The sequence below is a fragment of the Octopus bimaculoides genome, chromosome Z (genome assembly GCF_046866305.1).
Source record: "Octopus bimaculoides isolate indiv1 chromosome Z, ASM4686630v1, whole genome shotgun sequence".
NCBI lineage: Eukaryota > Metazoa > Mollusca > Cephalopoda > Octopoda > Octopodidae > Octopus > Octopus bimaculoides.
In genome coordinates, this window is record NC_142944.1 from 51367076 (window position 1) to 51386684 (window position 19609).

General features: G+C 35.8%; 1 protein-coding gene across 3 annotated transcripts in view; it reads left to right on the top strand.

Annotated features, from left to right (window-relative positions):
• Positions 1-19609, top strand: part of LOC106883358 (uncharacterized) — a 279464-nt gene that overhangs the window by 44420 nt on the left and 215435 nt on the right. For 2 of the 3 annotated variants that reach the window (XM_089365289.1, XM_089365290.1), the window contains exon 2: positions 16309-16652. The exons of the other annotated variant lie outside the window; for it this stretch is intronic. In XM_089365289.1, coding sequence (XP_089221415.1) covers positions 16545-16652 — 108 coding nt within the window. In that variant the 5' untranslated portion in view covers positions 16309-16544. The remainder of the gene's footprint in view (positions 1-16308; positions 16653-19609) is intronic. 3 annotated transcript variants of the gene reach the window in all.

A 19609-nucleotide genomic window follows, 5' to 3' on the forward strand; every position in this document is an offset into this window, starting at 1 on the left:
GTATAAAGCTTGAAACACGTGTACCGCGATATCCTTTGTGTTCTGTTTTCAATTTACGTTTAATATATATATATATATACACAAATGTATGCACACACATACACAACATATGTGCAAGTTATTTGAATGATCACATGAGAGAAACTCAGAGTAGTTACTGAGTGAATCATCCGTCTGTTTTGAAACTAGTTATAAAATCAGTCAAAATCATAAAAAGAATGTGAATGCTATGATAAGTCTTTTTCTTAATTGAACTATTCTCAGATTTTCCCTTGCTCCCTCTCTCAATTTAGAGTTACACAGACAAGATTGGATTCATCTTTCTACATTCACAGCAATATATCAACATAAGCCTTGTATATTCCTCTTTTCAAACTAAGAGATAAAACACATTTTTTTTAAGCATTCATGATCAGTTCACCTGTATACTTTTATTTCCCATTCTTCTCTAATCCAGTTCATCTCTACAATATCACCTGCTCCTCCACCACCAACCAGTATTGATTATGTCACCTATGTAATAGAACTTCTGTCCTAATTCCAGTGAACAATCCATGCAAAACATAGTCTTTAGCTCGTATTTGTTCTAGTGTATCTGGTACATTTTACAGTCCTGGTTCCCATAGTGACTGTTTGCACTGACTACACAGTATTGAATTACTGTCTAATCACTTGCTGCATACCGAGCAATGCCAATTAATTGACACTATTTGGATTTTGTGGACCCTGCTTAATACTCTTTTTTTTACCTTGACAGTGTCACTTCAAAATGTTTTCTCTTAAGCCCACACATACCTCTACACTTTTAACTTCTGCTGTTTTCATTTATTTATTTACTTTGACAGTTTATGTAGTGAGAAATAGGTCATTAGCATAGGTAGGTTCTTAAGGACATTGTCTTCACTACCTGTATGTTTACCTAAGGACTTAGATCAAATGAAAAGCTTTGAGATCACTTAAGTCCTCTGCAGGGCATAACCTTACCTCTATTCGCTTCATTATCTAATCTAATCACCTTTCACACTTCATCATCTCTTCATTGACTACAAAAGTGCATACAAGTTTGTTTTTTTTTCTTTTTTATCATAGAAGCCTTTTACAGGTTGGCAAATGTATCAGAGCCAAAATGGTATCCTTATCTGGTTGCATTGGAGAGAAATTATCAATTCTAATCTGCATTACTGTCAACCATAGACTTCGTTACCTTCATAAATTATCTTAAAGACATCTCAGAAAACATTTGCAGTGTAAGTGCCCTTAGAGAAAAGTTGAACATAAGAAGCATCAGAAGTGTTGTGAAAGAGATGATTGTGCTGGTATGGTCATGTGTTGCGTATGGATGAGGACAGCTGTGTGAAGAAGTGTCACACCCTAACAGTGGAGGGAACCTGTGAAAGAGGTAGACCTTAGGAAGACATAGGATGGGGTGGTGAATCACAACTTTCAAATATTGGGCCTTACAGAGATGCATGACAGGCAAACGAGACTTTTGGAGATATGCTGTGCTTGAGAAGACCTGGCAAGCCAAATGACATTGTAGCTGTGGCCGATGTCAGTGTCGCATAACCAGCCCGTTTAAAAGTACCCTTCAATCATCAGGCAATATACTGTGCTTGAGAAGACCTGTTGAGTCAAGTGAAATTGTAGTAGTGGTTGATGCCGGTGGCACGTAAAAAGCACCACTCAAATGTGGTTGATGCCAGTGCTGCCTGACTGACACCCGTGCTGGTGGCATGTAAAAAGCACCATTCAAGAATGGTCAATACTAGTGCCAGTGGCACATAAAAAGCACCCACTATACTCTTGGAGTGGTTGGTATTAGAAAGGGCATCCAGCTGTAGAAACATTGCCAGATCAGATTGGAACCTGATGCAACCTCCTAGTTTGCCAGTCCTCAGTCAAACTGTTCAACCCATGCAGGCATGGAAAGCGGACATTAAACGATGATGATGATAAATATATATATGTGTGTGTGTGTGTGTGTGTGTGTATATATATATATATATATATATATATATATATACACATATATATATATACACACGCACACACACACACACACATAAACATACGTGCACAATGGACTTCTTTCAGTTTCTGTCTAGCAAATCCATTCACAATGTTTTGGTCAGCCCAGAGACATCTGCCAAAGGTGCCTTGCAATGGAATTGAATTGTGTAAGGAACTTTAATAAATTATAGTTAAATGGATTCCATAGTATTCTAAATCTGAACAAAATGAATGCTAGAATTAGTTAAAATGGAAATTTATTTTTGTTGTTTATATTATTTTTATTCTATTAATTAATTGATATCTCATTTGAAACAAAAGGTCTGATTGATTGTTCATGGGCACATGCATTGGCTGTGCTGTTAAAAAATTTGCAACACAACAACCACAAGTTTGTGGATTTGATCTCCATACACGACACCTTTGGCAAGTATCTTATGACATAACTTTGAACTTACCAATACTTTGTTAGTGAGATTTTAGTAGAAGAGACTGTAAGGAAGTCTGGTGTGTGTGTGTGTGTGTGTTCTTATCAACCTTGCATAGGAGCCAATGCAATTGAACAGAAATATCCTATAATATGAATGATCAATTGAATTATTTCCCCATTTTGCTATTGTAGAACAATGAAATATGTAACAAAGTACCTTTTTAGAACAATGAAGCATGTAACAAAGTACCTTTTTAGAACAATGAAACATGTAGCAAAGTACCCTTTTAGGACAATGGAGCATGTAGCAAAATACCCTTTTAGAATAATGTAACATGTAACATTGAACAATGAAATATATAATAAAGCACCCTTTTAGAACAATGAAATCTGTAACAAAGCACCCCTTTTAGAACAATGAAATATGTATTAAAACTCCCTTTGAGAACAATGAAATAGGTAACAAAGTACTGTTGTCAATATAATCAACTAAAACCTATCAAGGTAGTACTCCGCCATACCTGCAGTTCAGCGACTGAAACAAGCAACAAAATAACAAGTGTGGTTTAAATTTAGCAAGTAATTGTTTACCTATTAGCTTTTTATCTGTCTATCTTGTTCCATCATTAATTTAACTTTAGATCCAGGTCATATTACTCATAATTGTATTCTCGTAGACCTGGCATAGTCAACTTGCAACATTTGATCTGTATGTGGAATTTTATGACATTTGGAATACAACATCACAATTTTTAACTAAAATTTTGTAACATAATCGTTATATCTGATTTAATGTATTTTTACAAATTACCTAGTCTAATCTAAGGTATACTCAGCACTATGCACAGTGTTTAAAGAATTTTTATTTTGGTGGTATGGCCCAAATTATGATAACCAATGTCTCATAAAGCTTGCTGTTCTAGAGATTGAAGTTGCCTTGTCTATCATTAACTTAGGTTACACAATTTTATCTCATTTGTTCATTCCATAACAAATAATGTTGTTAACACGAGTAGTTTCTTAAATGCTCATTAAACCTACCATAATTACTTTCATAGATAAGTGACTTCTTTTTTAATCACAAAAAGGAGCACCACCTGTGACATAACCACTAAATGTTGTTGTTCTAAGCATGAAATTCACAGTGTGCATGCATGTGTACACACACACACACACACACACACACACACACACACGCGCGTGCACACACACACATACTCTTTTACTTGTTTCAGTCATTTGACTGTGGCCATGCTGGAGCACCGCCTTTAGTCGAGCAAATTGACCCCAGAACTTACTCTTTGTAAGCCTAGTACTTATTCTATCGGTTTCTTCTGCCGAACCACTAAGTTACAGGGATCTAAACACACCAGCATCGGTTGTCAAGCGATGTTGGGGGTGACAAACACAGACACACAAACATACACACGCACATACATATACATATATATATATATATATATATATATATATATATATATATATATATATATATATATATATATATATATACATATATACGACGGGCTTCTTTCAGTTTCTGTCTACCAAATCCACTCACAAGGCTTTGGTCAGCCCGAGGCTATAGTAGAAGACACTTGCCCAAGGTGCCACGCAGTGGGACTGAACCCAGAACCATGTGGTTGGTAAGCAAGCTACTTACCACACAGCCACTCCTACACATATGCAGCAAATGATCATTTCTGAGGAGCTGGTCATATGCGGTCTGGATGAATATCATCATTGTAAACAGATAGATGTTGATGATGTTACGCATGAAAACAAACTTCTGCTTAAGCAGAATTAGACCCTTCAACAAAACAAATGATCATATCCATGCTACATTGGTCATATCTCTAACTTCTTGTCTGTATACTCTCAGACACCAGCATTGGTTGTCAAGCAATAGTCGGGTGACAAACACAGACACACAAACACATACATATACATATATATACATATATATGATGGGCTTCTTTCAGTTTCCGTCTACCAAATCCACTCACAAGGCTTTAGTTGGCCCGAGGCTATAGTAGAAGACACTTGTCCAAGATGCCACGCAGTGGGACTGAATCCGGAACCATGTAGTTGGTAAGCAAGCTACTTACCACACAGCCACTCCTGCGCCTATGCAAATATTTGTTGACAAATGTGTTTTAAAAAATTATTTCTATTTCTGATGGTAAAAAAAAGTAATAGGAAAAATACTAAATTACGTGCTATTATAAGTTGTGATTTGGGGGTGGGGAGTTGTGTTTTATTGAAGATACTGAAGAATATGGGAGAATACACTGAGGAGTGTAGTGTTGAGAGAGAGAGTTTTGTGGGTTGGGAAAATCAGTGACAGACCAGTGGATGCGCAGAAACACTCAAGAAAATGCCAGAAATAAAGCATGCTGAACTATTTCCCTATGTTAGAAATTAGGTCAAGATATATACTTGACCATGTGAATTACATGAAAATGGAATTGTTGTCACCAGCAGGAATCATCATTTTAATGTCCACATTTGCATGCTTACATGTATTGGACAGAATTTGTTTTGGCAGTTTTTCTCTAGTTGGATGCCCTTCTTGTCACCAACCTTCACCTGTTTCCAAGTAAGGTAATATTTCTCCTTGACCAGACATGTTTTCATGGAAGATTAATAATGAAGTATACTGCTCACATAATGATGATGATATTTGTTTACAACTATCATGTGATGTCAATACAAGGAGACAGTAACACACAGAAATGCACATATATGTACATATATATAGAGGCTTCTTTCAGCTTCCATTTACTAGATCCACTCACAAGTGTTTGGTAAGTTCAAGTCTATTGTTGAAGACACTTGCCCAAAATGCTACACAGTAGGACTCAACCTGAAACCATGTGGTTTGGAAGCAAACAAATTTCTTACCACACAGCCACACCTGCACTTCACAATAGCTGTAAATTCCATGCCCCAGCTGGGTTGTATACAAGAGACATGAATAGCAATGGGTTGGCATTATTACATCAGTGTAGAAGTGATTGACTCTAGTCTGTCATTAATATTTCTATGAACTTTTAAAACCAGGAACGATATTGTGATTTTTTTAGAAATAAATTTGTAAATGTTCTTTTCATTCAAACACAATCTCATGAATTTATATACTCAACCTGGTGCCATATAAAAAGCACTCAGTACACTGTAAAGTTATTGGCGTTATGAAGGCAGTGAGCTGGCAGAACTGTTAGCATGCCGGGTGAAATGCTGAGTGGTATTTCGTCTGCCGCTACATTCTGAGTTCAAATTCTGCCGAGGTCGACTTTGCCTTTCATCCTTTTGGAGTCAATAAATTAAATACCAGTTGAGTACTGGAGTCGTTATTATCGACTTACCCCTTCCCCAGAGATTTCGGGCCTTGTGCCTATAGCAGAAAGGATTATGAAGGCCATCCAACCGTAGAAACCATGTCAAGACAAACAATTGGAGCCTGATGCAGCTCTCTGGCTTGCCGGCTCCTGTTAGACTGTTCAACCCGTGCCAGCATGAAAAATGGATGTTAAATGGTGATGATGATGATAATCCTTTCAAGTGTGCAAAGCATATACACTGTCCCCTACGAAGTGGCTGTAATGCTCATTAGATGTGGCATATATTATCACCCAACCAGGAATGATGATGATTTAAAAGCAATGGTTGCACCATTGCTATGGTTATTTTACTTGTTTCGGTTAGTTGATTGTGGCCATGTCGTAGAACTGCCTTAAAGGATTTTAGTCAAACAAATCAACCCCTTTACTTTTTTTTTTTTTTGTTAAGCCAGGTACTTATTGTATCAGCCTCGTTTCCTAAGTCATGTAAACAAATCAATACCAGTTGTCAAGTAATGGTGGGGAACAAACATAAACACACCCACATACATATATATGTGTGTGTGTATACACACACACACACACACACACACACACACACACACACAGAGGATTTTTTCAGTTTGTGTCTACCAAATCCACTCGGGTTTTACCCAACCTGTGTCTATAGTATGAGACACTTGCCCTAGGTGTAGGACTGAACCCAGAACCATATCGTTGAGAAGCAAACTTCTTAGAACACAGCCACACCTGTGGTTCCAAGACTTTGTTAGCTTTATTAACAATAATTGCGATTATTTCTGCTAAATGTATTAATTATTTTAATGCGGCTGCAAGCAGTGTTGCAAACATTATTCTCAGAGAGAAACATGTGATTTGTGTATGGGTCAAAGACTGCTACCAAAAGATTATAAACACAGTGTGACTTATCTACTACTGTGATTTATCTATCATTGTGACTTATCTTTGACTTGTCTGCTACCGTGGTTTATAAATGAATCATAGGTAGAAACTTTGCTGTCTAGTTATAAAGTTTACTTCATCAACAGTTGGTTTTAGGTTCAGCCCTATTGTGTACCATGAGGTTTGGGAGTGAATGCTTGACTGACAGAAATTATGCTGGAGCTCATTGTATGTGTGTATGTTTATATAGTTGTTTCTCACTCAGTGAAGGCGCATGGCTCAGTGGTTAGAGCGTCGAACTTACGATCGTGAGGTTGTGAGTTTGAATCCCGGACCAGGCCTTGTGTTGTGTTCTTGAGCAAGACACTTTATTTCACGTTGCTCCAGTTCACTCAGCTGTAGAATTGAGTTGCGACATCACAGGTGCCAAGCTGTATCGGCCTTTGCCTTTCCCTTGGATAACACTGGTGGCATGGAGAAGGGAGGCTGGTATGCATGGGCGACTGCTGGCCTTCCATAAACAACCTTGCCCAGACTTGTACCTCGGAGGATAACTTTCTAGGTGCAATCCCATGGTCTGTCATGACCGAAGGGGGTCTCAGTCTCACTGCTTGACAGCAGTACTGGTTTGTTAATGTCTCCCATGACTTAGTGGTTCAGCAAAAAAAGAGACCAATAGAATAGGTATCTGATGTAAAATATATATTGGAGTTGATTTGATCAACGAAACCTCTAGGTATTACCCCATCAAAGTCTGTAGTACAATGACCGGAACAAATTAAAGAATATACAGTAATCAAGCTTTTAATTAGTTAATTATCAGAAGGGTTTCTTAAAGAATTAATAAAAAGAATATATTGGTGGCACATGACTTCAAGTATTTAGAATTTATTTTATATCAAATAGAATGAATACTTTTTAAAAATATTTCTACTGGGATCAATTCATTCTACTAAAACACTTCAAGGCAATGCTCCAGCATGGTTGCAGTCCAATGAATGAAACAAGTAAAAGATAAAAGATATTGTCATTTATTTATTTATTATTATTATTGATTTGACTCGGGCTCAGTCTTATTCCTGGTAGGATTTATGTGGGTAGTGGATTATTATCTGTAACCTTCAGTAGCCACTATTTTTCATTAGTCTTTCAGGAGATTAGAACCCTCTTGATAATCTTTCTGTCCCTAAGAGAACTTCTGTAGAAGTTCTACAGGACATTCTATTCCAACCTCCTTCAAATATTTTTCAGTATCTTTATTTAGAGTTCCCAATGCACCAACTATTATAGGCACAACTTTTATGCTTTTCATATTCCAAATTATTATTATGTACATTATTTACATTATTTACAATTGACGAATATTTGTCCTCATCTTGTCTGTTGTTAACACAACGTTTCGGCTGTTATACCCTCCAGCCTTTATCAGGCGTCTTGGGGAAATTTCGAACCTGGGTTCTCATTCCTAAGGTAATTTTCGATGTTATTATTATTATTAGTTTTCTGGTCACTGCTTGAATAATAATAATAAAATCGAAAAAGACCTTAGGAATGAGAACCCAGGTTCGAAATTTCCTCAAGACACCTGAAGAAGGCTGGGGGGGGGGGGGGGGGGGTGTATCAACCGAAACGTTGTGTTAACAACAAACAAGATGAGGACAAATATCCGTTGAGTGTAAATAATGTACAGAATTCCTCATCTCTTAAATATAGAACTGTATTATTATTTTACCCAGTAGTAAAAGTAGAAAAAAAGCAACCTCAAAATTTGTAAATGCATTAGCTGGTAAAGCAATGCAAAGAAGCCAAGGCTGGCAGGCCTTTTGCAAACCAATTGAAGCACGCCGCCAAGGTTTTGTTGGGTGTTTACTCTGCAAAGCTTTGACCGGGCTTGGAGTTACTGGTGCAGTGACGAAGAAGGCTAAATGTTCCATCAATGAAACTGCAGAGAAGGCCACTAGATGGCTTTGGATAGAAAGGACAGAGCAGTGGCTTGCTATTGCTGAGAGGCAAGCTGGGACTTGGTCAATCCTAACTGGGAGAAGGAGTCTGATTTTGAAATACCTGAAATTACCTCTGAGATCCCAGGAACATTACTGATGATGCAACTCAGAGCATCCATGAGATGTGTCTTGTAACTGACATGACTAATATATTAATGAATCAGTTGAAGATTGATAATTATCTGAATGAAAGCTGAAGAATATTGTAAAGTAAATGCAGTCTTTGTGCATATATGTATTTTTCCACCAATGGAACCCCTACCTGGTCATTTGATATACTAGAAATATAGCAGTCAACTTTTGCCTCAAATTACACTCTACTCACTTTAAAAATGGGGAAAACAAAGTACCAGATAATGAAGTCTTAACCTTATTGCATTTAAACCAGCCTAAGTATTTTGTTTTATGCTCAAACCAGCCAGATTTGGCCTCTTACACCTGACCTACAATAGCATTCTAAAATAATCAATCACAACATTGAAGTATCAAAGCCATAAGATAGTGTATGGTTAATTCAAAACACTGTGAATAAATAAGCATTGCATTTCATGGAGTAATCTGAATGCTAAATGGTTAAATACTGCTAAAAAGCAGGGTGGTCATGACTGGAATGCCATTAGATAATGTGTGCTCATTTAGGTTTGACTTAAGAACTAAATAACAATTTATCAATTTATCATTACAAAGACATTACATTTAATAACAATGATCAACATTATTACTAATCACTCTAAATTTAAATTTAGTGAAGAAATTAGGGATATTTTGTTGTTCTTGTTGCTGTTAATCTCATGTGAGCTCTGACTGAGTAGAGCTATGATCAGAGGTGTTCTATATCCATCCCATCTATGATGTGATTTGGAGGGAGATTCAGCTATTTCTTGTGGGACAATCACCTTGAGGCTTCCTATTATACAATGTGGGGAAAAAAATAGATAAGATGATAGTTTAAAATAAACAAGCTGTATACTGAAGGGAGTAGAGTTAGAGATTTACAATTATTAAGGTGAACACAGGTTTGTTATAGGAGGAGTGGAAGTATCTTATTTCTTATGACAAAGCTACAGAAGAACTATTTAACAATAAGTTACTGTATCAGGTTTCCATCAAACAGCAGAGCATGCATTTGGCTGAGTACCAAATACCAATAAGGAAATTAGTTGTGTATAAGTGTTTCATAAAAGTTAGTAATGGATTTGATATTTAGAATAGATATTGTGTTGTTGCATCTGTGATCTCTTGTCTTTTTTTTTTTTGAGCAAGCCTGTTCAGATAGTGAAATAATGTTTATGTTATGTGGAAGAAGAGACATCTAATGTTCTAAGCAGAGACATTTGTCATGAAAAGTTGTTACTGAAATATTTCATTTATCTTTGTCCTCATAGGCGCAGGAGTGGCTGTGTGGTAAGTAGCTTGCTTACCAACCACATGGTTCCGGGTTCAGTCCCACTGCGTGGCACCTTAAGCAAGTGTCTTCTACTGTAGGCTCGGGCCGACCAAAGCCTTGTGAGTGGATTTGGTAGATGGCAACTGAAAGAAGCCTGTTGTATATATGTATAAATATATACGTGTGTGTGTCTGTGTTTGTCCCCCCTACATCGCTTGACAACCGATGCTGGTGTGTTTACATCCCCGTCACTTAGCTGTTCGGCAAAAAGAGACCGATAGGATAAGTACTAGGCTTACAAAGAATAAGTCCTGGGGTCGATTTTCTTGACTAAAGGCGGTGCTCCAGCATGGCCGCAATCAAATGACTGAAACAAGTAAAAGAGTATAACGTAAAATTTATTTTCCATTTTTGAAAAAACTATTTTCTGATGTTTATCATCAGTAGTTTTGATCACTAGTTTTCCCTGAGTATCTATTGTTATCGCTATGTTATTTAGCCACAAGCCAGCCTTAAACAGTAAGATTTATGATCAAATTTCTTTCAACCATGACCAGTCCATATTTTACGGATATTTGTATAACACCAACTTTCTGGATATTAATTGACCAGAGCCTATTTTAATCTATGCTAATATATGTGCAGGAACTTAAAATTCCCACAGCCACTAGACTATTTTACTGGTACCTTGTACAGTACAGTATTAATAATAAACTTGTATAATTTATAATAATGTATAGCTTCCTATACTTTATTTAATTACTTAAGTAAATTAATATTTGTTTAATTTAGTGTGTTTTGACCAAGATGACTGTCCCTAGTTCAGAAAAATCAGTCGTCTGGAAAGGCTTTTGGAACCAAACATTATGGAAAATGGATGTTATGCCTCTATCTAGGACTTCTTTTGTAGATATTTAGTTGTTATTTCTTGCACACTGAATAGCTGATAGTGGTTTTTTCTTATTAGGCCCATAGCAATAAATGTATACTCTACCTATATCTGGTCAAGTAAAGCATCTGATTTGAATTTTGATAATGCTATGTTTAAGGTGGAAGCATATTGTTCTAAAATTTAGTCTTGAAATATATGGTCTCCATTTTAACACTTGACTATATTTTAATGCAGCACTTCAGATTTTAATTAATTTTTTAAAATACTTAAGAATTTGAAAGGAATTTATAAAACCCTATTCCAAACTAATTTTGTCCAATTATTTGTTGTTGTAGTTGTTGATCGTCCTTAATTGATCAAAGCCATAATCAAAAGTGCCAGCCTTGACCATTTCATTTTTTTTAGACTACATTATCCAGTTCTTTCCTTCTTTGAAATGGTACAGTGTGACTGGAAAGAGATTTGGTTGCTTTAACATGTTGGACAAGTTTATTTCTAACATGTTGGGCAAGTCTCTTTCTTTGATTTGTGTCATTTAATGATATTTTGCAGAATCCTCAGCCAAGTGTACTTATTATAGCCTTAACCCATATAGGGCCATAAAAAAATGAAGTCTTAAAATTTCACTGTATTTGGATTAAACATTATGGTAAGCTTTCACAATCTGGAAGAGAAGGACAGTATGCAACTGTTAGCTACAGGTGTTGACTACCTACGGAACATTTCGTATGCTCCGGCAGATGCTTCCTGGCGAGTTCATGTCCAAACAAGTAGGAGTAGGTAGGTTTTGCGTTGTAAAAACGCAACCAGGGATATATATGGGTTGTCAACTCATACCTTGTGAGTGAAAATGGGTAAACAGAAATTGTGTGGAAGCCTGTTGGTCATACTCTATGTATAACTTAATGATCTGCCATCACATGCTGTGTCCCACATTCTGCTTGAGAATTACATCAATGTCTGTGGAATGTTCAGCTGCTAATTACATGCTAATCAAATGGGCAGTTTGATGAATATTCATCATTAAAACTGATGGAAGTCCATTTTATTTTAAACTGTTGACTGGAACAGTACTGTACTGCTGTGTTTAGTTACAGTACTGAATGTCTGGCCACATACATGCTAATTGAATGAGACTTGTGGGGTGTCTTAATGCTAATTTCATGTTGATATCAACAGATCCATTTTACTTTAATCTGAAGTTTGGAATGTAATTTAGCAAAAAGGTCTTATATAAAAGTATAATGTAAGGTGGTTTTGTACCAAAGAATCAGTGGCACTTTAAAGGATTTAAGGAACTAGGTCTCTGTCAGCCCTTTGGTTTGTATTATAGTGAAACAGTAGGATTCTAGGAAACTAGGTCTGTATTGTAAATGATAAGAATTAAAATTAAGAGATAAACAATGGTATTTCAGGTAGGACACCTTCATCGGTTGATTGTTGCAGGCTTTGAAGAATTATCTTAACTGTTAATTTCTGCTAATGGAGTTGGGTAGCATATCCTGACCGTGTTTGCCTAGAACCTTAATGTTTTATAAAATGTCCCTAAGGCTTTGTGAGAAATAGTGGTAATTAGGCTAATTGTATGCAATTATTGAATGATATAATATTGGACAGAGCTAAGGTAAGAGCTGGATGAAAAACTTGTGGAGTGTCTTGCTTGCATATTAAATCAATTACCAACATGCTATACATTTGTTTGAGCTTGAGAAGTCTTTGAGCTTGTTCAAGAACAATAACAAGAATAGCAATTACAACTGCTATTACTTTTTTTAAAAAAATTTATATTTCATTTTGGAAACAATAGTGTCATTGATTTTAAGTTTCTAATAGCTCACTGTATTTCTTGCAATAAGAGTGATAGAGAGATCTACCAAACTTGGGTAGAACACATACAAGATGTAGTTATGTTGAAAAGCAGTTTTCTTAAGAATTACTCACATGTGTCTTTACACACAAGATGTATAAATTCTTAGGGACAAGTGCTTTTTTTGTGTTGTTTTTGTTATTTAATCTTGGATAGCCCTGACATACAGACTAATGATCAAAGGCATTCCAGCCTTGATTATCTCATCTTTTACTCAGAGAGTGAATCTTGAACTACATTATCCAATGTGTTTTTCCATTCTTTATTATTTTTTTATATTTTTAAGACAGTAGTATGTGATTTGAGATATTTGGCTGCCATATGTAGCAGGTTAGGCAATCAATCATATTGTGTCCAATTCATTTTGTATCTATCCAGTTAGTCAATCTACTGAAGATTCTTTGATTAAACAGACTACTACTACTACCACCACCACCACCACCACCACCACCACCATCACCACCACCACCAGTGATGGTGGTGGTGGTAGTGAAGCCAAAGTGGATTTGTTAGTGTATAAGGATCATAATACATTGAAATTTACTGGAGGGAGTTGGCAGCCCAGCATATTTTTCACTCACCAGGTGTTAATTTACAAAGGTAGAACAGGTATTTTTGGTGCAGTTAAGTGCATTGTCATAACTAACAGATAGACAGAGCACTCGAATCAAGCTTTGGGGATTTCAGAACTAGGCTAATCTAATTAGTAGTGGCAATAAAAGTCTAGAAATGTATAAGGGCCTGAATTAGTTGGAAATAAGTTATAGAACTGTCAATTAACACTTCGTCGTCCTACCTTTCTAAACCTACCTACATGCATACCTTTATGCTTGCATATTTAGCTATATATGCTATTCTACTGACTTACCTTTTCACCTATGGTACTTACTCTGCCTTGTCTACATGTCTGCCTGTATGTCTACATTCTGTCTCTCTGTCAGTGTACATGTTTGTTTGTATACATGTCTGTTTGCCTACATGTCTGTCTTCCTATGTTTCTCTATGTATCTGCCTGTCTGTTTGCACATCTGTGTACATGAATGCATTCTGTTCATATATCTGTTTGTTTGTTCGTCTATGTGTCAGCCTGTCTGTCTACATATCTGTTTGTCAGTCTGTCAGACAACTTGTCTGGTTGCATATCTATCTTTCTAGCCAGCTTCCTGTCTAAGCTAGCTACCTTGCTAGCTACCTATCTTCCTCTATCATCTACCTACCTACCTATTTACCTACTACCACCTCCCATCTCTTTCTCTTTAAGCTTGTATACTTGGCTTTCTATCTGAAAGATAGATTATAATGGTGTATATTTTAGAAACATGATGCTCTTTAAAACACCACCTCATCATTTGGCAATAAAAGTAGAAATCTCACAAAAGTCATGACAAGAAATTAAATATATCTATAAGTCTGAGAAATGGAATTTAGGTGAGAACTTCAGACTGATTGAATAGAAGTTGAGGTTAACAGGAAAAACTATCAACAACAGATGGAAAAAGCCGTTTTGCAATCCTGCTCCATCTAAGTTTTTGAATAATAATAATAATAATAATAATAATAATAATAATAATAATAATACTTATAAAAAAAAAAATAATTAATAATAATTCTTTCTACTATAGCCAAGGTCTGAAATTTGTGGGGAAGGAATAAGTCGACTATATCGGACCCAGTGTGTAATTGGTACTTATTTGATCCCAAAAGGATTAAAGGCAAAGTCAACTTCAGTGGGATTTGAACTCAGAATGTAATGATGGACTAAATGCCACTAACCATTTTGCCCAGTGTACTAATAATTCTTCCAGCTCATTGATGATGATGAGGATTTACTTGCCACCATGGGATCAATTAAAAAGACTAATATAATAAATTATTGGGCTTTGTATAGAAAGTTAAATGTGAGAAGAAAAAGAAATATAAGTGTATACAGATAATAATTGATGATATTTCAGAAGTTGAGTGGGGAAGGAAGCTTGACCAAAGAAGAAAAGTGTGTCTTTAGACCTTTCAGCTTTGTCCAATACACAACTTATGCTATAGCCACCAAACAGATGAAAACTGCTTTCCCTTCCCAGTTAAAGGAGGGCTTTGTGGCAATCACCACAATGGACTTAGCTGATAATTGTATCTTTCTTGCCTATAATAGCAGCTGTCTGACATAACTCTGCAAGTCAGCAATGGATGGTCTGTTCTGAAAGACTGTCAAACCAGTGCCCATGGATAATTTCCAAAATCCTTGGCCTGACAATACTACCAGGGGATATTGATTGAGATAAATTCTGGAGGCATGCACAGTGGTGAAACTGTTCCACAAGCACCCATTCAGTGCCTACACATTGCTGACTTGTGGAGTTATACCATACACCTGCTGCTATGTTGGGTGGATCCTGTTATCAGCTGAGTTTATTATGAAGATTATCCTGCTACCATCCTTTGGCTGAGGTCTGGTAATGTTTATCTTTCTGAAGACTTTAGTGGAAGTGGTTGTGTTGGACAAAACTGAAAGAGCTAAAGACAGATCCCTTCCTCATTAGCCAAGACCTCATCAACTTTTTCAAGTAAAGGAAAGGGGGTGGGGCGGAGAGAAATGTACTGCTTTATAGCAAATTTATTGAAATGTGGTCGAAAGTGGTAAGCACAGTCCAAGTGAAGGGTCCTGCTCTGAGGCATGTGCTTCTAAACTGAAGTAGAACAACTGGCAAGGACACATGCTGCAGTGACCAAGGGGTGGCAGTTTTGTAGGGTTTTCTCAAGTAGCCACCTTCCATTTGGAAAATCATTATTTGAATATTTTTGTTTCTGTTATTTTCATTTTTTACATATTTTCTTTTTGTTATCCCACTCTGATGCTTTGTGTCATCCTTGATGTTTTTGTCAACCCTTGTTGGTTAATAAAAAACAGTTAGTAGTATTGTTAATAATAATAATAATAATAATAATAATAATAATAATAATAATAATAATAATAGTACTGCATTGAATACCTTTCCTCATGTTTTTTGTATACTAACATACATGTGTGTGACTCTGAGTTTATATATTGCTTGCTTAAACAAATAGCCAGAAAGCCTGTTGACCAATTGACTATTGAGCCTTCTATAGTTTCTTTTGTTCTCTAATTGTTCATAATGTTAGTTTAGGAATGGAATATAATTCTATGCAAAAGGAAGTAAGTATACTGACTGGCCTTGTACCACAAGCCTTGGCCATCTTCAGAATGGTGTTATAGAGTTATTTGTTCTGATTTACTAAAGATGACAAACACAAGTAGGTGTTGGCTGAGAACTCACCAATCCTTTCTTTTCCTTGATTACAAAGGAGATCTTCATTTAATGTATTAATTAGTTGTGCTGTTAGAAAAAAAAAAGTGAGAATGGTTTAAACAGTAAATTGCTCAACAGACTTTCTGGTTGTTTGCCCCATTTATTACACAGTTGAAGTTTCTTTCATGAGGTTGTCCCTTTATTAACAGGAAATAATTGCTCATATATAGAAAGTGACAACTAAACTATGATATAGACTTTGTTGTTTGGATATGACTAACACCAATTAATCAAATCATAACCATTATCATAAAATAAAATCATGGACGCATGTAACTCTGAGATGCAAAAATTAACAAATGCTGACAATAACTGCTTTTTGGGTGAAACGTGATGGCAGACCATATCACTTCAGTCTGGAAATATTTCACAATATTAATATATAATGGATAGGCGAAGTATTGGAAATAATAACAGCAATGAGGATAACCATATTGGTTATAGGAACTATGTTAATGAACCAAAGTGTTCATGTTACCTGACAAACAAAAAGGTATGCTTATCTCTTTTATTATGTGTCGTGGCTGTTTTTCAAAACTGAATATTGTAATTGTGGAACTCTCTTTTTTCTCCTTCAAAAAAAAAAAAAAATCTAAGGGGGAAAAAAAAACACTCTCTGGCTTCATATCTGTCTTCTGTTGTGTTTCTATATATGGTAAATATCTGTGCTAGAAGTATTGATGTTGTTTTGTATTGCTCACTCTTACCTTTTTTAACATAGGCACTGGGATATGATTAATGTTTTCTCTCTTTAATTTTAATTACATTAGAAGATGAAGTCAGTGCACAAACAGAAACAACACATTGTTAAAGAGTTGCATTTCCTTTCTTTGCTTTCTTAACATACTGCAATACCTAATGGTATACAATGAGAGATATTATGGCTGAAAGCTTTGAATTAACGGTTATCAAGCGGAGGTTACTAGAGCTAACTACCTGTTCCAGGACCACCACAAATGGAGTGAGCCTAATTGGGTTGCTCAAATGTTAGAAATAGCAATGAAATATCCATCAAATACACCCTACTATCATAAGGAAAAAGAAATGTTGGATAATGTGGCCCTAGTCAGATTGTATCTTAATAAAGTCTAGATGGTCATGACTGGCTGCCTTTGGTCATGTATGTATATGTGTATGTATGTGGGTGGGGATGTATATATATATATATATATATATATATATATATTTATTTATTTATTGTATCAAAACTTACCTGAAGTTAAACAAATGAAAAGCAGGATTGGCTGTGTTGTTAAAAAGTTAACTCTACAACCAGATTGGTCTTGAGTTCAGTTCCACTGTGCAGCACTTTAGACTAGTGGTTTTGTGTTGATCAGTGCTTTGCAAGCAGAAGTTGGTGATGGAATCTGCCAAAGCTAGTTACACATGCATACACTTGCACAGGTGCACATGCACAATCACTGTGCATATTGTTTCATCAGATTTTTAAAAAAAACAAATAAACTGGTGCTTTCAAACAAAATTGGTCCTTTAAAAGAAACCTTAAAACCAGTGACATTTTCCACAAAATTATGCATTACCAAAAGACAAAAAAATTTTTTTTAATTGCTAGAACTTCAGTGTCTTAACTAGTAGTTATGTATATGAACAGGTTTGTGCATGTAGACATAGCATATGGTCATTCTTAGAATATCTAATGATTCTTAGAGACAAAGGGTAAAGAAGAGGGGACGGGAGTAAACTCACAGTTTTATCGGTATATCTGGTTGTCATTGCTTAACTGGCTTTCTGCATGATTCTATGAGGTTGATTTATTCTGTGTATTTAATATGGTTCTTACTCTTACTCACTCAGTCACTCACTTACTCTCTTTCTCTCTCTTTTGTTCCCTCTCTCAGTTGATCCATGGAACTCACAAAATTAAAAAACTGAAGGACACTGCTTCTGTAAAATAGCAATATATAAAACAAACTTTTTGGGAAGCAACTACATAAAGCTATAAATAACAGCATGTAAATCATCATCATTCATTGTCACATTTAACGTCTGTTTTCCATGCCAGTATGGGTTGGATGGTTTGACAGGAGCTGGTAAGGCAGGGCCACACCACGCTCCAAAATGTCTGCTCTGGCATAGTTTCTAGGGCTGGATGCCCTTCCTAGTGTCAACCACTTTACAGAGTGTACTTGGTGCTTTTTATGTGGCACCAGCTCTGATGCCTTTTACATGACACAATCATCAGTGCTGTTTTGTGGCACCATCACCAGTGCCTTTTATGTGGCACTAGCATCGGTATCAATTCTGCTATGGTAGATGGGTCTTCTTTAATATTAGGTTGAAAAATTCTTTTAGATAGAAAACATCAAAGACAATCTTTAATTCAAAAAGATTTTCCAACCCAGTATTTACTTGTTATTATTTATAGCTCTATGTATGTGTTCAAGATATTCTGCTCCAAAAAAGGACTATTTCACATTCTCTCAAAAAGTTTATATAAAATATTATGATATCAAAATAAAATACTCTTTGAGAGACTGCAACAAATACTTCCATAACACTAAAGATACTAACATTTATAAATTTTTTTCTATTAATTTTATTTTTAAAGAAAAAGGTTTTTTTTTTTTTGTTTTGTATATTTAGATCTATGTTACAATTAGATTATTTTCTAGTCATAATCAGCTGTTTTATTCCTGGATGTGGTACACAGTACTGAACCAACCTGATTCTAGCATAAACTTAAGGTAAAGTGTAAAGACTCCCTTCGGTCATGACTGACCATGGCATTGCACATAGAAAGTTCCCTTCCAAGGTACAAGTCTGGGCAAGGTTGTTTGTGGAAGACCAGCAGTCGCCCATGCATACCGGCCTCCCCTCTCCATGCCACCAGTGTTATCCAAGGGAAAGGCAAAGGGACCAATACAGCTTGGCACCTGTGACATTACATTTAATTTCTAAAACTGAGTGAACTGGAGCAATGTGAAATAAAGTGTCTTGCTCAAGAACACAATACACAGTCTGGTCCAGGAATCAAACTCATGAATGTGAGCCTGACATGGAGTAATTATGCAGTTATCCATTAGGTTGTTGATTCCTAAACTCATTTTGTCCTGGAACTCACTATACAACTTTCCAAAAATCATGGAACCCATATCTATAATTTATGGGCAATAGTTGCATGTAATTGCAATAAAAGAAGTTAAATGAAATAAAAGTTAAAATTCATTCTTATATAAAAAAAAAAAAAAGCAACAACTTATTTTGAAAATGGTACACACCATTTTTAAAAAAATAAAATTATAAAATAAGTTTTTATTGCATCTCCTTAAGATACCTTACCCTATGGAACACCAGAATTTTTTCTTGGAACATGCATTGGGGAACACACTAACAGCTAAAGATTGTGGTTGCCAAATCAATTCATGGAAAGTAGCACTAAATGAAAAATTTAATTGTAAATTAGTAAAATATATTACTTGGTTGGAAATT